At 43.5% G+C, this 17,997-nt stretch overlaps 1 protein-coding gene across 3 annotated transcripts in view; it reads right to left on the bottom strand.

The window, feature by feature from the left end:
* Positions 1–17,997, bottom strand: part of sema3bl (sema domain, immunoglobulin domain (Ig), short basic domain, secreted, (semaphorin) 3bl) — a 74,736-nt gene that overhangs the window by 9,073 nt on the left and 47,666 nt on the right. The window contains exons 1-12 of one of the 3 annotated variants that reach the window (XM_079677013.1): positions 17,602–17,752; positions 16,794–16,884; positions 14,317–14,433; positions 14,042–14,184; positions 11,960–12,074; positions 11,739–11,808; positions 11,414–11,558; positions 7,255–7,486; positions 7,069–7,160; positions 6,790–6,831; positions 6,470–6,695; positions 5,554–5,684 (exon numbers count right to left, since the gene is read on the bottom strand). In XM_079677013.1, the coding sequence (XP_079533139.1) occupies positions 5,554–5,684; positions 6,470–6,695; positions 6,790–6,831; positions 7,069–7,160; positions 7,255–7,486; positions 11,414–11,558; positions 11,739–11,808; positions 11,960–12,074; positions 14,042–14,184; positions 14,317–14,433; positions 16,794–16,872 (1,392 nt within the window). In that variant the 5' untranslated portion in view covers positions 16,873–16,884; positions 17,602–17,752. Of the gene's footprint in view, positions 1–5,553; positions 5,685–6,469; positions 6,696–6,789; positions 6,832–7,068; positions 7,161–7,254; positions 7,487–11,413; positions 11,559–11,738; positions 11,809–11,959; positions 12,075–14,041; positions 14,185–14,316; positions 14,434–16,793; positions 16,885–17,601; positions 17,753–17,997 lie in introns of those variants that run through there. The other 2 variants (XM_079677011.1, XM_079677012.1) reach the window with 2 other exon arrangements.

Here is a 17,997-nt window from a genome sequence, read left to right as displayed (position 1 = left end):
TCGGCGGGAATTATAGATATAGCCTTCTTTTCTAGAAGCGAGAGGATCCCTCTTTCTAGAATGTGGGCTGACTCCCCTCGGGCCTGTGAATACAGAACGCCCGAGAAGCGAGGGGGGGTGACAGCGAATTGGAGTCTGTAGCCCCGTGTAACTGTCTTGAACACCCAAGCAGACGTTGTGAGCATCTTCCACTGTTCGCTCCTTAGAGCCAGCGGAGATGTCACGTCTTTTGCCCTCTGAGTCTCTATTTGTTGTGTTATGGGGCCCTCTAGTGTCTGAACATGGTGGTACCCCGATTTGACAGTCCCTTCACAACCCCAGCCGGCACTGTGCCTGCACGTGACGGTGGTAGCCTCACAGCTCCAGTCGTCACTGCGCATGCGCGTGGCGGCGGTGCCTTCACAGACCCGTTCATTGTCCGCCTTTTGAGAGAGGCCGTAGCTGCTCTCAAAAGGGGAACAAATGGCGGGCTGTTTATTGGTTTTATTGTTTTTATTGTTTTCTCTTTCATTTTTTTGAGCTGCGCCCTCAGCCTGAGGCCTGGATGCGTCAGCGGAAAATGCTTTATCCGAGAAAACAGAACAATATTGTGACATGTGTTTGGTGCACTTGAGGATGGCGTTGAGGCATCTCTCGAGGCAGCGGGAACACATCTGGAGCTGTCAGGCCGCCAGCTCCTTCTTCCTCGACTGCTGGCCGAAATTCCGGGTTGGCTGCGCCTGGGCTGCAGCCGGAACCGGAGATGTTCTGGGCCAACTCGCCCTCGTCTGCTGCCTGAGCTGGGGACTCGGGCGGGCCGTGACCTCTGCTGTTTTGTTACTTTAAACCGAGCAGCTGAGGTAGCTTGGGCGAAGGACTGCCGCTGTGGAGGCAGCGGCTGGACCCTTCGAGGAAGACAGAGGTGGAGGGCCTCGTCTTCCTTCTTCTTGGACTCGCATCTCTTCTGCATAGAAGCGAGCGCAGATCCAAAAATCCCCTCGGGAACGATGGGCATGTCCAGCACATCCTCTCTTTCCCGGTCTGGGAGGTTGGTGAGGTTGAGCCATCTAGCTCTTTCCTGCACCACCATAATTCCCATTGCCTTTCCCGTGGCCTGGACCGCGCAGCGTTGAACGCGGAGACAGATGTCCGTGATCGCGGCTATCTCGTCCAGTACTGCCGGTCCAGGATTACTTGACAGATCGTCGCAGAGCTCCGCTTGGTAAGCGGTTAGCAGCGAGGAAATGTTCAAAGCCCTGGCAGACAATGCTGCGGCTCTGTAGGACCGTTCAGTCATGGTTGACTAGAACCGGTCCGCCTTTGCCGGCAGCGTGGGGTTCCTGCTCGGTGTAGTCGCCATCCTCGGGAGGAGGTGAGCTGCCACCAGCGGTTCCATCGGCGGTATGCGGAGCAGGCCGAGCCTCTCCATACCGTCGCAGTCTAGGGAGGAGGCACCCTGGATTGGGGCCTTGTCGCTGAAGGGGCGGTCTCTCCACGAGACCGACACCTCATCCAACATCTTCGGGAAGACCGGCAGGAGTTATCTCTTTGTCCTCGTTGCTTGGGGCACATTTTTCCCCTCGTAACGGGACCTGGAGGTCTCCTTGGCCATTTCGGGCCATGGGATGTCTAGTCTGGCTGTGGCACGCTGACACACGGCCAGCAGGTCCATACTCAGACAGGGTGAAGCTGGTGTGCTATCGCCCGGGAGAGCAGCCATCGCTCCCGGCGTTGCAGCCTGAGCCGATGACATGAAGACGTTGTCTTCCTGCTCATCAGAGTCGGAGAGGAGGAATCCAGAGGTTTCATCCTCTTCGTCCTCCGTATAGTCCAACTCCAGGACATCTTCTGCGGGCGAGACCATGGTGAGGTCCAGCTGGGGGCCCCAGCTTGGTATAGCGTGGGGCCCCGCTCGCACGTCCCTCGCTGCCACCGAGTCCCAGCCTGACACGGCGTGGGACTCCGGTTCTGCAGCTGCCACTACTGATGAGCCCCAGACCGACACCCAGGGCTCCATCTCTGTGGCGGACGCCCCCGTGTCCTGATTTCCGTCCGGTAAATCAGAGGACATGAGGGAGTCCTGACCCGACAAGCTAGCTTGGCGAGCTAACCGTCGGCGGAGGCTCTTCACGGTGAAACGGGCACAATGCCCGCATGAGCCGGGGTTGTCGATAGCCTCCTGGGCATGTTGCAGCCCGAGGCAGGACGAGCAGACCTGGTGTGCGTCTGTGTCCGAAATCTTCAACCCGCAGCCGCAGAGCCGAGCCTCCGATTCCCTGGCTCCTCTGGTGTGAGGGAGAGACGTGTCTATCTTGTTCGCCATTATGGCGACGTGGGAAGGACGCGCTCGTAGCAGGTGCATTGCTGAGAAAAGAGAATCACAACCTGTCGTTAATCCGGAGAAAAAGCGACGGTGTAGATTTTATTCTCAAAGAATATTAACTGGTGTGTTAATACCTTTTTTATCTTCTACTCCTCTGGTGTGAGAGAGAAAAATAAAAAACGTCCTCACTACCGTGGTGTCGGTAGTGAGGGAAGAAAAAATCAAAACCTTACCTTTATTTCCGAAGAAAGAAACGGCGAGGTCGATTTGCAGCACTAACTGGTGTGTTAGTATTAACAGTCTTCTTGCAGAAGTATATATAGAAGTAGCCGGCGAGCGCCCGTCGACCGAAGTTAGCTTGGATAGCTTGGTTCCGTCTGAGGACTGTGTGAGCTAGCCCGGCTACCAATATAGAGATGTGCTCTGAAGCGAGAAGAGGTGTTTGAATGACGCATGCGGCGTTGCGCAAGCTACTTATAGGGGGTAGATTCCCTGACGCTGACGTCAAGATCACCAGCCAATCAGGATTGGCGTAATGAGATTGATGCTTCTGTTGGCTCCGCGATGAGGCGCATCCCATAGTGAGACATCGAATGGAGTGTTACGAATGAGAACTACAATTGTATTTCAGATTGGACAGTGATCAATGTGATTATTTTGCCAAGAGTCTATGAATGGCGACTCCTAAACAACAAATTAGCTTTTGCAGTGTTTAAACAAAGTTAAATAACCTTTTGACTATAAATGCAAAGATTTTAAATGTCTAAGGCTAAAAAGGGGAGTTTACGCCACTCAAAGCCTTTGTAGTTTTCATGAGACTATAGCATCTTTATTTATCGTAGACGTCTTTTTCGGGGAGATGCAATCTGGAATATGTGGGCAAAGAGCGTAATCCAATTTGAAGCATGACAGAAGAAGGGCTCTTTTGTACTTTTTCTCCGCCTTTTTCTTTTCTCTCATTCTCTCTGTCTTTCTTTACCTACCTCAACCCAAAGTCTCTCCTCTATTCATTTTTGATTATTTTTTCTCTTTTTACCTCCCCGCTCTTCGGCTTCCGTCCCTCTGCTTGTCGAACTATCCCTCTGTGCCAACACAAACATGGCAGCCTTGTCAGCTGAAGTGGCAGCCAAATGTTTATTTGCAGGGAAATGGATAGGGGTGGTAATGCCTTAATGCTCGCACGGCTGACCGAGATGCTCGGTTGAGCTTGGAGAAACAAACTCTCCAACAAATAAATGATTACTGTGGATGTGGGCACACACGGAAAAATACTTTTCTAAGTAGTGCTCTAAATGACTTTGCAACACAGTTTAAGTCACAGTGACAGGCAGACATTGAGTGACACTTCAGATTTCGGTGGTCAATTTTGGAATTCACTGTTTATCTAAGAGAAAGAGGACACTGAGGTCGTCAAACAACTTCACAGTGGCAAAGCCCCGGGGGTGGATGAGATCCGCCCAGAAATGCTGAAGGCTCTGGGTGTTGAGGGACTGTCATGGTTGACACGTCTCATCAACGTTGCGTGGAAGTCGGAAACAGTACCGAAGGAGTGGCAGACCGGAGTGGTGGTTCCCCTTTTCAAAAAGGGGGATCAGAGGGTGTGTGCCAATTACCGAGGCATCACACTACTCAGCCTCCCCGGGAAAGTTTACTCTAAGGTACTCGAAAGGAGGGTCAGGCCGATTGTCGAACCTCAGATTGAGGAGGAACAATGCGGATTCCGTCCTGGTCATGGAACGACGGATCAGCTTTTTACTCTCGCAAGGATCCTGGAGGGGGCCTGGGAGTATGCTTATCCAGTCTACATGTGTTTTGTAGACTTGGAGAAGGCATATGACCGGGTTCCCAGGGAGTCACTGTGGGAGGTGCTGCGGGAGTATGGGGTGAGGGGGTCTCTACTCAGGGCCATCCAATCTCTGTACTCCCAAAGCGAGAGCTGTGTCCGGGTCCTCGGCAGTAAGTCGGACCCATTTCAGGTGAGGGTTGGCCTCCGCCAGGGCTGCGCTTTGTCACCAATCCTGTTTGTAAAATACATGGATCGGATTTCGAGGCGTAGTCGTGGGGGAGGGGGTCTGCAGTTCGGTGGACTAAGGATTGCACCACTGCTTTTTGCAGATGATGTGGTTCTGATGGCTTCATCGGTCTGCGACCTTCAGCACTCACTGGATCGGTTCGCAACCGAGTGTGAAGCGGCTGGGATGAGGATCAGCACCTCCAAATCTGAGGCCATGGTTCTCAGCAGGAAACCGATGGACTGTCCACTCCAAGTAGGGAATGAGTCCTTACCCCAAGTGAAGGAGTTCAAGTATCTCGGGGTCTTGTTCTCGAGTGAGGGAACAATGGAGCGTGAGATGGGTCGGAGAATCGGAGCAGCGGGAGCGGTACTGCAGTCTCTTTACCGCACCGTTGTGACGAAAAGGGAGCTGAGCCAGAAGGCAAAGCTCTCTGTCTACCGGGCCATTTTCGTTCCTACCCTCACCTATGGTCATGAAGGATGGGTCATGACCGAAAGAACGAGATCGCGGGTACAAGCGGCCGAGATGGGTTTTCTCCGCAGGGTGGCTGGTGTCTCCCTTAGGGATAAGGTGAGAAGTTCGGTCATCCGGGAGGGACTCGGAGTTGAACCGCTCCTCCTTCGCGTCGAAAGGAGCCAGTTGAGGTGGTTCGGGCACCTAGTTAGGATGCCACCTGGGCGCCTCCCTAGGGAGGTGTTCCAGGCACGTCCAGCTGGGAAGAGACCAAGGGGTAGACCTAGAACCAGATGGAGGGATTATATTTCTTCTCTGGCCTGGGAGCGCCTTGGGATCCCCCAGTCAGAGCTGGTTGATGTGGCCAGGGAAAAGAAAGTTTGGGGCTCTCTGCTGGAACTGCTACCTCCGCGACCCGACCACGGATAAGCGGGAGAAGATGGATGGATGGATGGATGGATGGATGTTTATCTAAGAGAAAGAGTACTTGTGCATTTTCCTTTGAAATATAATTGCTTAATTTCAACCGTATGTCAAATGGCTGTCAAATGTGTCAACCATGTGCCAAATTCACATCTCACTTTTAAAGGCAGAAACTCCCGCAGTAAAATACATTTAGTCCGGCAGTTAAAGGCAGTTACTTCAGCCACCGTTGGCCAGAAATGTCATTTCTTCCCTCATCTGTCTCCAAATTCTAACCAACCTTCTTCTTAAATTTAGATAAGGTGGTATTCTATCATCACAATATTGGTGTTGATGTTATATATTTAATTATAATCTTACCTCCTCCTTGCGGTCATCACGTTGGACAAGCCAGCTAACTGTGGCCTGTGGAGAGCGAGGAACACACTCCAGGAAGGTGCTGTTGTTCTCGGTCCCATACACCACTCTGTCTTCTGTCACGTCAAGGTCTTCTGGATGAAAGAGGGATTGTTTTGAATAAAAAAAACATTGTAGCCAGTTTAGTCAGTCCAAAATGCTACTTTCAACGCACTGGCAACAAAGAAAGCTTTAATCGAAATGGCAAAAATACAGGAAATACTGAGGATGTCGGTTGATATAAAAGTGATTTGAAAACAAATGTTGTTAAAAATCGCAGTGTCTTTGCCATTACCTTGTGAAAAGTTTGCTCGTTATTTAGAATAAAACTCTAACAAATAGCAGATGTCTCAAGTTGGGAGGATATTTCAATCCTAGCAAAGAAAACACAGGCCTCAGGGAGTTTGACTTCTGCAACAACTTGACACCTTGGCACAAAGAAACGTTATAAAATGCGGGTTCATCCAAAGGCCTTGAAGAAGTATGTCATCCCCTCGCCTCCACCATACCTTCCGTCAGGTGAGCAAACATCCCTCTCTAGCCACAGTGTTTCTTTCCCTATTTGTTTGCTCTTTTCATATGATCGCTGATGGCTTTAGATAACCTCAGTTTCTGCTTATCTGTCAATCTATAAGTTCGCACACACACACACAAAACGTTTCTTTTTTTATCTTCCCCTTTTAAAGCTTGCTAGGTAAAACAGTGCATATTATTTGTTTAATTTGTATAAAAACATACTTTTGTAGAAGCTGGCAGCCCAAAGTTTTTACAAGGTACTAAAACTTGACCAGGTGCTGTCCAGATTGTCACTGCAATCAATTAAAAAGTAGTTGTTCATCACAAACATGAAGGCTAAAAAATAAAGGGTTTAGTTGTTTACCACTCAGATTCTGATCCACACACTGCAGCACAGGGTTTCCGTGCCTGATGTCCTGTCTGCGGTAGCGCCGTTTGCTGTTGGGCGTGTAGCGGGCACACACTGATCCGTCCCAGGCGCAGTAAGGGTCTCTGGCCAGGCAGCACTCGGCACAGGCATTCCCATAAGTCTCACAGCGGTGCAGCTTCACCTGCGCTACGCCTGCTGGGGAGCCCACATACAGGGCTTGCTGTTGGAAATAATGAGAACAGAAGAAAGGGAGTAAGGCATGATGTTGATCATAGAATCGGTTAGATGCATTAATAATAGTAATCTTCTCTTACCCTTTTCACGGATATGTCCATCGATGTTATTGGAGTTGGCACCTGCAATAATTAAAATAATTGAACTTTTACGTGTGAAGAAGCTTACAATAAGAAAAGTGACAAGCTCAAGAGTAGAATTACTGTTAAAGCAAAGGGAGGAAACAGATTTTCTTGAGATCCATCTTAGTATATCCTTATCTGACTACAAAGAGGGTTTCATTGATACGATGAATATAATATATAACGATGAGTCAGATAACAGAGAGCAATATTGATACCTGACAGAGTAAAACGTACTTTAAAGACTTGTAGCTCCTCCAGTGTGACCTCCTCTGTCTCCAGGCTGTTCCCACTGTGTAGGGCAATGACCTTTAATACTGTGCCAACGTCTGAAAGACACAAACCGATAAATGACAAAGTTAAAGAAAGGGAATAAAACATATAAATGTAATATTTGTAATATTAAATTCACATCAATATTACCTGTGCCAATGAACATTACGTCATACTGCCCGTCCTCCGCGTCGACCCGGTCAACCACGATTTGTTTCAGCTTGTAAGGCAAGTTGGCCTTTACGAGCACAGGCTGACGCAGAGCGGGAAACACCGGCCGCCACATCAATGGGTGGCTGCGGGCAAACTGCAGCACTGAATCAGGGAAGTCCTTTGTGCTGCCAAACTCTCTGCCGGGCTGGTTGGTGATTTTACTAGGGCACTGGAGGGGGGAAACATGTGGAGAAACAAAGGAGATGGTTATTAAAGATGTTGGCAAAATCCTTGGCTAATTAATAATGAGAAAGCCTATTTCTGTCCGTTTTCCATCCCGACTTTAATTCCCACCATGTTCCACCACTTTAGGTGTGTTTCCAAAAGCAATGTGGCATAATTATGGTCTTAAAGACTTCTCAATGAACCCTCATTAGCACTTTTATTGTGCCTGAAAACTTTGGATGAAAGTTCAGAACCATAGTTGTAAAACCCTTGGTTTGGAACCAGCTTTATAGAGGCAGAGTGTGTTGTTAGGTAAAAACTCTCCCATTCGTGTCACTGTAATTACAAAATGAATGTGCTGGTTCTTGGCAGAGATACTGTATCAATCAAATAATCAAGACGGTTGAACACAGTCCAAATAAAGGCATGTACGCAAACCATATTACCTGTGTTTCAACTGAAGCTTTGCAGTTTTGTACAATTAAGATCAATAAGGGCAGCAATGGGGCGAAGGCCAGGTTACAAGACTCAAATGTAGGCTTATTGGGCAAAATAGCACAAAAGGGGACAATACAAAGGTGCTTTTGGGGTTCATTTTACTAATAGTGTCACTTGAATGTACCAGTGAGCTTCAAAATCCGATTAGAAGCTCTGTTGGGAATAATCATTGCATTTAAGCTTTGAAATATTTAGAAGTTGCTTTAGGGCCTGGCAAACTGGTAATGTTATCATCTTGGGGTTGGGATGACAAACATATGTGAATAAGATAGTAATACAGCAGCAGTGACTGACTTAAATGAAAGCATATGTCAAAGTCTGACGAAAAAAGCATAAATTAAATGAGAAAAGGGTAGAATATAGTCTAAACACAGGAAAGCATTCCCTGATATTGCTATTCCAGACTTCCATACTGTATTATTGATATTTCTGCTTATCACAACAGTTACTGATCGAAAATAGCTCTATAATGGCCTGGTTTCTATTTCAGAGGGTGGATCTGAACTATGCTAGGGCCTTAGACTGGAATCCGAACAAACTATTGATATATGACATTCCTCCGAGTATGACTTACTAAATGGCTTCAATTACAATTTATTACAGAGGCTGCAGAATGTGTAGGCAAATCCAACTCCAAAACATGCTGACTTAACAGTATGTTTTGATTTAGTAGCCGATAAATTGTGAAGTTCAGCTATAACTCAAAATGTGATCCAAGCATACCTTTACCTCATCTTCTGGTAAGCTTTAAGCTAAAATAAATATAACTCATTTTAACATGTAAAAAAAAAACATACTTTCACATATCTTTCAGAACGCAAGACACTATTTTATTTATGAAAGATTTCCCCATCACTCATACTTGTGCAGCTGCCAATACAATTCATTGATATGTCAGCGTTTTAAACGGCTCACTGAAATACTGTGTTCATCTGTTTTTACAGCACGTAAAACTGGGCCAGCTCCAAAATCTCTTGTCAACTCATGCAAACTTTGCTGTATCAAGTCAACTGCTTTCAATCACCAACAGTGAGCCAAGTTAGGATTAATGCGAGCGAGGAGAGGTGAGCATATTTGGCAGACTTCTATTCACGCCCATTATTACTGTGTATGTGACTGTGTTTGCATTAAACAGACCATAAGGAGAGCTGAGGTTCAAATCATGGAATGGGACTTATTTCTATATCAACCTTTCAAATTGTGGTTTTAAGCTTCCGAAATCTTTCAATGTCAGACCAGAATGCAGGAAAATCACTTTTCTGTAAAACTTCAATACAGCCCATGGTTTACAGTATTATTTTGACGTACCGCATAAATTAGGCACCAATAAAGTATCATCTAGTTCCTACTAAAAATGTACAGTTGAAGAAAAAAGCATGATTTGGCAAAAATAAGTTAGCAGAAGCCTCAAACACCAAAATGGACACTCCCTTGACAGATAGTTGAGTTCTGACACAATGAGGTAAGGGATGAAGTATATTTTAATCAAATGTAAGTCTTTTTTTTTTTGAGTAACCAGTGCCTTTATTCTAAAATGAAAGGGGATGACATGCTATAAATGGTCTTAAGCCCCATTAACAGCAGCTCTAATGCCCCAATGTATGTTTTTTATGGGAAAAAATTAACGTGAAAGTATGAAGAAAAATATACAGATGACACTCTGATTATCGATGTGACAGCATGATACACTTCTATTGATTTAAAACAGACTATGGAAGTAATTTTTATGTCAGAAATCAATCCAAGAGAAACATCTAGTTACTTGAAGGACTGCATGGATCATCATGGATACAATTATTCTGGTAGCAACCCAAAAGCTTGAGTTTGAAGTATCAAACCTACCACTTTTCTATGTACAATTATAGTGAATGACAGGCAGGCAGAGAAAAGCTTCATATGGCTCAGTCCAAGTAGGATTAAAGCTCTGGAAACTTGGAAACCAGACTATCCTATAATTCTTTCTATCACAGAATAGATTATTACAGACTTTCAAACAATGTGCAGTGCTATGACAATCCAAAATAAACATCCAGGGAGGATAAATCCACCAAATCTCTCATACTGCACTTCTATTTTCCATTTCTGGGTGTAACAATAGGAATCTGTTACAAAGAAAACTCCAGGAAATTAAAATATTCTGTCTTAAAAAAAAAAAAGAAGGTCATTATCATTGTTGTACTAGAGAAGAGGGAGACTATTTTAGCCACAGCCATCCAACAAGCTGTTCTTCATCATATTAGTTTTGATGAATATCTACTTCTGTCCTTCCCATCTGTGCCTTTTCATCAGCCTAACTTAAGTCATCACCCTTTTTCTGTTTCCTCTCTCTCTCGTTTCAGGCCAAGACATTCCTGTTAATCAGAGAGTCATTGGAGTGGAACCACAGAGGTGTCTGCTCTGTTCTCACATTATTCATATTCCTTCTTCCTCCATACAATTCTGCAGTCTGTTAATGAGGCGGAATAAAACGCGCAACCGTTTGTGTGTGTAAGTGTGTAACACAAGTCTGATTACAATGATGTGGTTGAGAGGACATGACAGAGCTCCGCTGAGAGTCAGGATGTAAACCAGGAGAAGTCGGCACAGCTGCACTGCAACATACAGTAGTTAACATTACTGATAGGGAACTTTCTACATCTCATTTTTTATGCTTTTAGCACCTTTCATATTGTTCCTGCCTCTCTGTTCAGAGTAGGCCTGCTGGGTCTGAACTAATGCATTCAGGAACATGTCCATTCAGGAATAAATACCGTAATCAAGGCTTTGGCAATAAGGTTGAGAAGTTGCCAATTTTATGTTAGTATTTGAGGCTGTAGTCTTTGTTGCTGTGTTTTTTAATAGCTAAAGCCTTTAGCTTACCTATTGGTATTCTACAAAAATAGCATTGCACTGTTTGAAATGAATGCATTGACCAGTTTCTGTTAGATGTGTTTTTTAAAAGGTATGAAACATTTGCATTGTTGCTAAATCTGACACATTTATGTGAAATGTATGTTATGTAATGAGATGTCTTCAAGTTGATTGAGTTACAGTAAGATGCATATCTAAAGGTTCGGTCAGCATTTAAAACAGCTCAGTGTACCGACTTACGGTATTTAATTTCCTGTCGCTATTCAGAACCTATGATGTAAATGTCTTAATATTGTCTTCAAACTTAAGCTTTCAATAATTGGCCATTGATATAGTTTACCAGCTAGTTAATAGGACAGAAATCAGTAGAAGCTATAGTACTGTACAACTGTGTGTCATCAGCATATGAAGTGTAAGATATCTTATGTTTCTTCATAATGTTTCTGAACAGAAGAACAGAATGTATTGTGGGACATATGTTGGTAAAGTACAGTAAGGTTGAGGTACAGTTAGGGTTTTGAAACCGAAGCATTTGAGTAAAGTCAGGGTTAGAGGGTGATATATTTTGTAAGCCCTCACTCACCACGCCTGGTCTTGGATAAGGGACCCTGCCTTCATAGGCCCCCCACTGATAGTCAGGGCCCTCTTTATGGGCAAAGGGTCCGTTGAAGGCTTCTCTGATGTCAGCCATTCGGTACACACACACAGCAAAACCCTGGAATACATTACTGTGGAGGAGAAAAGGGAAACATTTCCACAAATGACTTCACCAATTTCTATTTTATAAGTACTAGCTGGATGATAAGAAAAGGGAAAGCTTAATAAGACATCAGTTACATAAGGTAGAGTTGTTAATGTGTTGGTATAACCGGTATACACATTGAGTAGCATGTTTCATGGTTATTCACCTGATGGTGCTGAAGATTGCATATATATCTGGGTTCCTCTCATCCTTGGTCCTCAGCAAGAAAACATCCTCTGTTTTATGTTAAAAAAAGAATCCCCTTTAGAACGTGTGTTTCTTTGTAGTAAAATGCGTGAATGTGTGCTTTTATGCATTTTTTGTGTCCAAGAATGCATGTTAAATTAGGACGAGAGTATGTACAAAAGATAGTTGTGTGCATCTCACCCAGCTGGTTGAAGTGTGTGTCGATGCCGTGAGGTCCCGGGACAGAGCAGACCAGTCTGGCTTTTACGAAGGTACTCCACTTGTTCACTAGCACTCTCTGACCTCCAACATCGTTCTGGCAGGAAAAAGAGAGAAATATAATCTATAAAACACAGCTGCATTTTCAATTCCACACACATTCATTGTTTGGCTCTGTACTCTAGCAAAATGTATTTTGATTGAAACGCTGAGGTCAGAGCAGCTTTAGGTGTGTTGGAAGTGGGTGAAACAGTGCAGGACTGGATTTTATTTTTGTACATGGTCCCCTTAGGAGAATGGAGCCAGAACATGAACCTAAACCGAAATAAAAGAATGTTGTTGACCAGACTGAACGCAAAATGGTTTTCACTACCTATTCCTGTGGTTTTTAAATGTTTTCACATTAAAGGCTTTGTTTAGAGACGTTTTCTAATCCAAAATCTAGGGTCTAAAGACAGATACTGTACAGATTATAAAGCCCTTTGATACACATTTTTGATTTGTTGAAAGATTACAAATAAACGACTTGAAGCTGTACAGTATATCCGATTTAAGTAGTTAAAGCCATCAAATTAAAGATGAAAGTCCGCACTCAAATCTTGTAATCACTGTTTTCTTTTCAAATATTTTGGCACTGACAAAACCTACACTACCTAACAATAGACTAATACTTCTGTACACAACCAGGATACACTAAAGTATGCCTTTTTAAACCTTTTGTAGAACACAGTCGCTTGTCTGTTGCAGAGAATTAGTGTGCAATACTTCACGAGGGAGGGTGAATGTGAGATGGGGATCGGCGGTGATAATGAGATTCTTGGCACGAGCACCACTGGGGAAGTGAAGACAACTATTCAGATTTGCCTGAGGGAGGAAAAGAGTGCTGCGGAGAAAATAATATAATGTGTGAAGGGAGAGAATGAGTGACAGATGGAGAGAAAGAGGAGTAGGATACAGGGAGATGAGGATGACAAATAAAGCTATAATTTGAAGCTTTAGGTGGGATTTTGTACGAGAAGTGTTGGCAAACTTTTCTGGCACAGTCAAACAGACGCTAAGGAAATCCTATAGCTGTGTGTGTGTGTGTGTGTGTGTGTGTGTGTGTGTGTGTGTGTGTGTGTGTGTGTGTGTGTGTGTGTGTGTGTGTGTGTGTGTGTGTGTGTGTGTGTGTGTGTGTGTGCGTATTCTTTCTAATCATACTTATTTCTGTGTATGGTGCATGCAGCACACATATGGTTTTCCAAGACGTATCAATGCGTGAAAGAATTTGAGAGAGCGTGCAGAGCAGACGGGGATCAGTTGGCCTATTTGACAGCTGTATGAGCTTTAGGAGGAGAAAGAACTCATATGATTCTGAATATCATGATTCCTTCACAGTCCATTGGGAAAATGTTAACATGTCATTGCTCCGAAAGACATTTGTCTCTTTCAAGGAGGGAAAAAATATAAACCCATGAAATGTATTTTTCGATCACTTTTTCGTCCATTGGACTTTAGTGAGAATGTGAATATCATCAGACTGAAAGCATGGGTGGAAATTGGATATTTAGGAACACCAACGGAATTCTCCAGAAAACAAATGAGCCCAGAAGGACTCTTAGACTCCCAGATTATAACTTCTTCTTCAAATGAAACACGCCTGCAGATGTCTCATATATTGGACTGGATATTTGTCAGGCCATGAGGAATAGCATTACGTGACTCACCTGACCATCTGGCTTCACTCATCCCCACCTGACAACAGATCATCTCTCAGTCTTTTCCGGCATAACCGTATTAACCTGATTTTCTGATTATATTATGTTACTGGTACAAGTGGGGTATTTCATTATTTTCTATAACTGATAACGGATTGTTTTTCATTTACAAATACTGCAGAAGTTCCTCCACCTTCTGTTTAGTTATGTGTCATTTCTGACAGCACAAGGCTCGGTAAGAGATTAAATAATAACTTTGATACGTAAAAGTATCTGCATGGCTAGATACCTGTTGCAGACTTAATGCAAACACCACCAGGTCGCAAAGTAAATGTGTTTACTGTGAAGTGTTTATAAAGTATCTCACCGCACACACTCGTCCAATACGTGTGTGTATGGCCCCCTCCCTGTCCCCTGCCTCCGTGGCCTTCTCAGTGAAGAAGAAATACACTTTGTCGTTGTCTCTGTCATCATTGTCTGGGATGAGGTGCGCAGCGATGAACTTAGGGTCTGCAGAGGAAGAAGAGACATGGACGTTAGTATTAAAGTAATCTATTTAAAGAAGAGAATACATGTGGTCTGAGCAAAGGGATGAAGATGCCATGATTGATGGAAGAGGTTGATTAAACAGTGAAGCATTACCGTGGAGAAGTTTCTGGTCAGTCTCTGTCCTCATGGTGGAGCGACCTCCCATACTCCTGAATATCACAGAGTCCCTACCCAGAAAGTCTGCCGTCAGTCCAGTATACAGCTCCCCACCTGAAAAGAGGCAATGACAGAGGTGGAGGGAGACGGAGAAGAAGGGTCAATACAGCAGAGTAAAGAACAGCAGCAATAAAGGAAACGGATTAGGGATAAATAAAAAGATTGGAACATAATTACAATAGGGAAATCATGGGTGACAGAAAACATGATTTGCAGCAGAAGCAAATGAAGCATGGAAGGAAAGAGGAAATTGAAATGAAACCAATTCAAAGCACACCGGGAGAGTAGTCTGAAACTCAAACACGTACAGTACATCCTCCACAGAGACCATAAGCATAGACTCAGTTTAAATTTCAGCAACTCAGGACATAGATTTTCCGGCCTAAAGATATACAATCTTTCCTGTAGCATATACAGTACAGTAAATAAACCTTGGAATAACCTAAAGCAGCCAGGGTAATCCGTCATTAGAACAGAAAGCAACCCTAGCTAGCGGTAAGACGGAAATCCCTACAACACCAATCACATAATGAAGAATTATTAGGGATATGAGTGAAAGCCTCATTTTTCCCAACACAGTGACCAATGAAGCAAGACATCTGACTACAGACGGTGATCTCATTGGTGTGAATGATGTTTATCTTATCAAGCTGAAAAAACGGCACTAGAAAAATAAATAGGCATTAGTAAGACACACACACACCCCCTTTTTTTAACCTTAAAACTAAAACACATATACAGTCATATTCACACAATCGATTCTAAAATTGGTAATGACAGCTTTGTGTTTTTTGGGAGAGGATCCTGAAATGTAGAAGAGGAAATCATTATTTACTTGATTAATTATCGTTTACTGTTTCTTTCTTGGACTCTCTATTTTCCTTTTTTTATGATATTCTTTTTTTTTTGGTTAAGTTCTATATTTATGCCTGTGTCTGTATTTTCGTCGACTCGTGTATCTTTTCTACAGTATCTGCCTTTTGCACTCCATTGATCCCTGAAGAGTGGAAATCTATAGAGAGGTCAGTGTTCACGGTCAGAGACGGAAACAGAAATCCTGAATATAGCAGTCCTTTAAGGAGGTTAAATTCCAAAGTTCCGATCATCTTACAAAACCTTGCTGACTTTGACAAGGCCAACAAATTTGCAGAGTCAGCGTTTACACATTCTTTGGTTTGAAAGTTTATATTTGAACTGAAAAAAAATCCAATCCCTCCCAAAATTTCATTAGTCTTTTAGTTATCTACAATACACTTCTGCGGGCCTAAGGACGTCCCAGTATTGTTCTGTCTTTTGTCCATGTGTTGAATTTCTCTACTGGGGTCTAAACTGCGTGAGTGTTTGGCTCTAATTGAATGATTTCCTGCCAAACACGATGCGTTGTGGGATAAGTTCTGATGCTCAAAGCAGCTGCAGAGAGAGGAAGCTGGGATAGAGGGCTGATACACCTCCTGCCTCAGAGGCTCCCAGGATCCCTGGAATAAATCAACTATATTTCACAAACCAAATACCTAATGACATTCAGAGAGAAACACCCAGAACTATTTAACCTACTCAGCACAGCTCCAGAGGGTGCGTGTGCCAGAGCCAAAGCAGGTCATAGTTCCTGTTCTTTAGGTTATTATTTTTTAAAACAAAGCAGAGATCTGTGCAGAGAGGGGATACGTGTACAAAACAGACCATGTGTGTTTGATATTTTACATAGTTAGATGTGGCAGATAAAGTATACCAAGGTACAAAAAGGTCAACTTGAATTGGACTGCAATAACTTGTGAATTTCTTATTTAAGACTTTGGGAAATAGAGTAGTGAAATCACACCGACATTTTACGATTTTATAACTTTAGTGTTTGAAGTCTTTTTTTGTAGGATTTTTACTTTTAGAGTTAGGGCGGACAGGAAATAAAATGCTACCAACTATAGGCCAAATGACCTGTGGAAAAAGGTTCCTTAGCCATAATCACCCAATAAACCAATTGAAAAACTTTTTATAAATGAAGGAAAACAGCATGGGACATACCACTGAAGGTGCTAGCGAAGAAGAAGCTGGGGTCATTTTACATAATTAGATGTGGCAGATAAAATATACCAAGGTACAAAAAGGTAAACTTTAATTTGACCGCAATAACTTGTGAATTTCTTATTTAAGTCTTCGGAAAATAGGGTATAACAACAACATTTTAGGATTTTATATGTTAAGTGTTCGAAGTGTTTTTTTTATAGGATTTTTGCTTTTACTTTTACAGTTCGGGCAGACAGGAAACAAGAAGAGGAAAAAGGGGTGCAACCATTTTTCAATAAAATGGTACCAACTATAGGCCAAATGACCTGTGGAAAATGGTTCCTTAGCCATATTCACCCAATAAACCAATTGAGAAACGTTTTAGAAATAAAGGAAAACAGCATGGGACATACCACTGAAGGTGCTAGCGAAGGGGTAACTGGGGTCATGTGGAACCTTCCCTCGTCCATTCTCCACATTCGTAGGATCCATGGTGAACACATGCTGTGGAAAAAATAAACATGAATTAATATCATTAATTCTTGCATGTGGTCTATAAGACAATATGTTTCAAAGCAGGCTGTTTTGGTATTTTAGATATATTTGTCCTTCCACTGAACTTCATGTCTGTCTGAGAACTAAGACGCTGTCTGAGAAACGGAAAATGCAGGATCATCGTACTGTAGCTGCCAGAGCTCTGTCAAAAAGTGTCACACATTGTTTCCAGTGCAGATTAATCCAGAGAGCCGGAGCCAGCAGGGTGACAAAGAAAAAATAAATTATAACATAAAAACTACAGCTAAAATACTAAAACTAATTCTGACAGTTCAAGTGAAAACAGGTTTCCTGACCCATAGTGTCATAAAACTCACTCAACACATACTGGGCCCTAACTGACCAAGTAAATACATAAAGCCATAATCCATGAGATTTACATGTAAAAAGGTTTCCCTACATCTCGCCAACTTTACAGAACCAATAGCAGATTCCTGAGTCCATTTTCTGTTTGCTTTGAGGAGCGCCACGTTTTGTTTTTCCAAGAAACAATGTTGAGCTGCACAGGAAGTGATGTTTTCAGCAGCAAGCAACAATAAGATAAGAAACTGAGAATAATCAATGAAAAAATAAAATGTAGGTTAAAAAAAAGGGACAGGAGCAAGTAGACAACTACAAGTAACACAGCGGTTCCTTTGTCGTCATTAACCAGGGAGTTGTATTCACCTGACAAACACTGGCCACATCCTTGGATTGTGTGATTTGCCAGGTCGAAACAGGGTCACTGTGGACAAAGGATCTTTTTGTTTTTAGCCTCTCTACACCCAGGTCTGCGACATCTGGGTACCAGGCTGCTGGGCATGATCAATGCGAGTCCAAAAGTAGTAGACTTTCCAGAAAAAAAGGAATGGAAGGCGACAGGACCTACAGCAAGACGTCCTGTGTGATTACTGATTTAAATGTCCTTACAGTGAACTGTGTGTGTGGGGGGGACTCTCTGTTCCCCTTGCAGACAATGGAGTATTGTTACTGGGTGGGTGAGTCTTTCTTTGGAAGGAGATCACTGGGGAGATGATGACATTGAAGTCAGCAGGACAAAAACAGTGGACAATACGCACTCCC

The sequence above is a fragment of the Notothenia rossii genome, assembly GCF_949606895.1.
Source record: "Notothenia rossii genome assembly, chromosome: 4".
Lineage (NCBI taxonomy): Eukaryota > Metazoa > Chordata > Actinopteri > Perciformes > Nototheniidae > Notothenia > Notothenia rossii.
The sequence above is the reverse complement of the archived record's forward strand: the minus strand, read 5'-3'. Positions and strand labels throughout refer to the sequence as shown.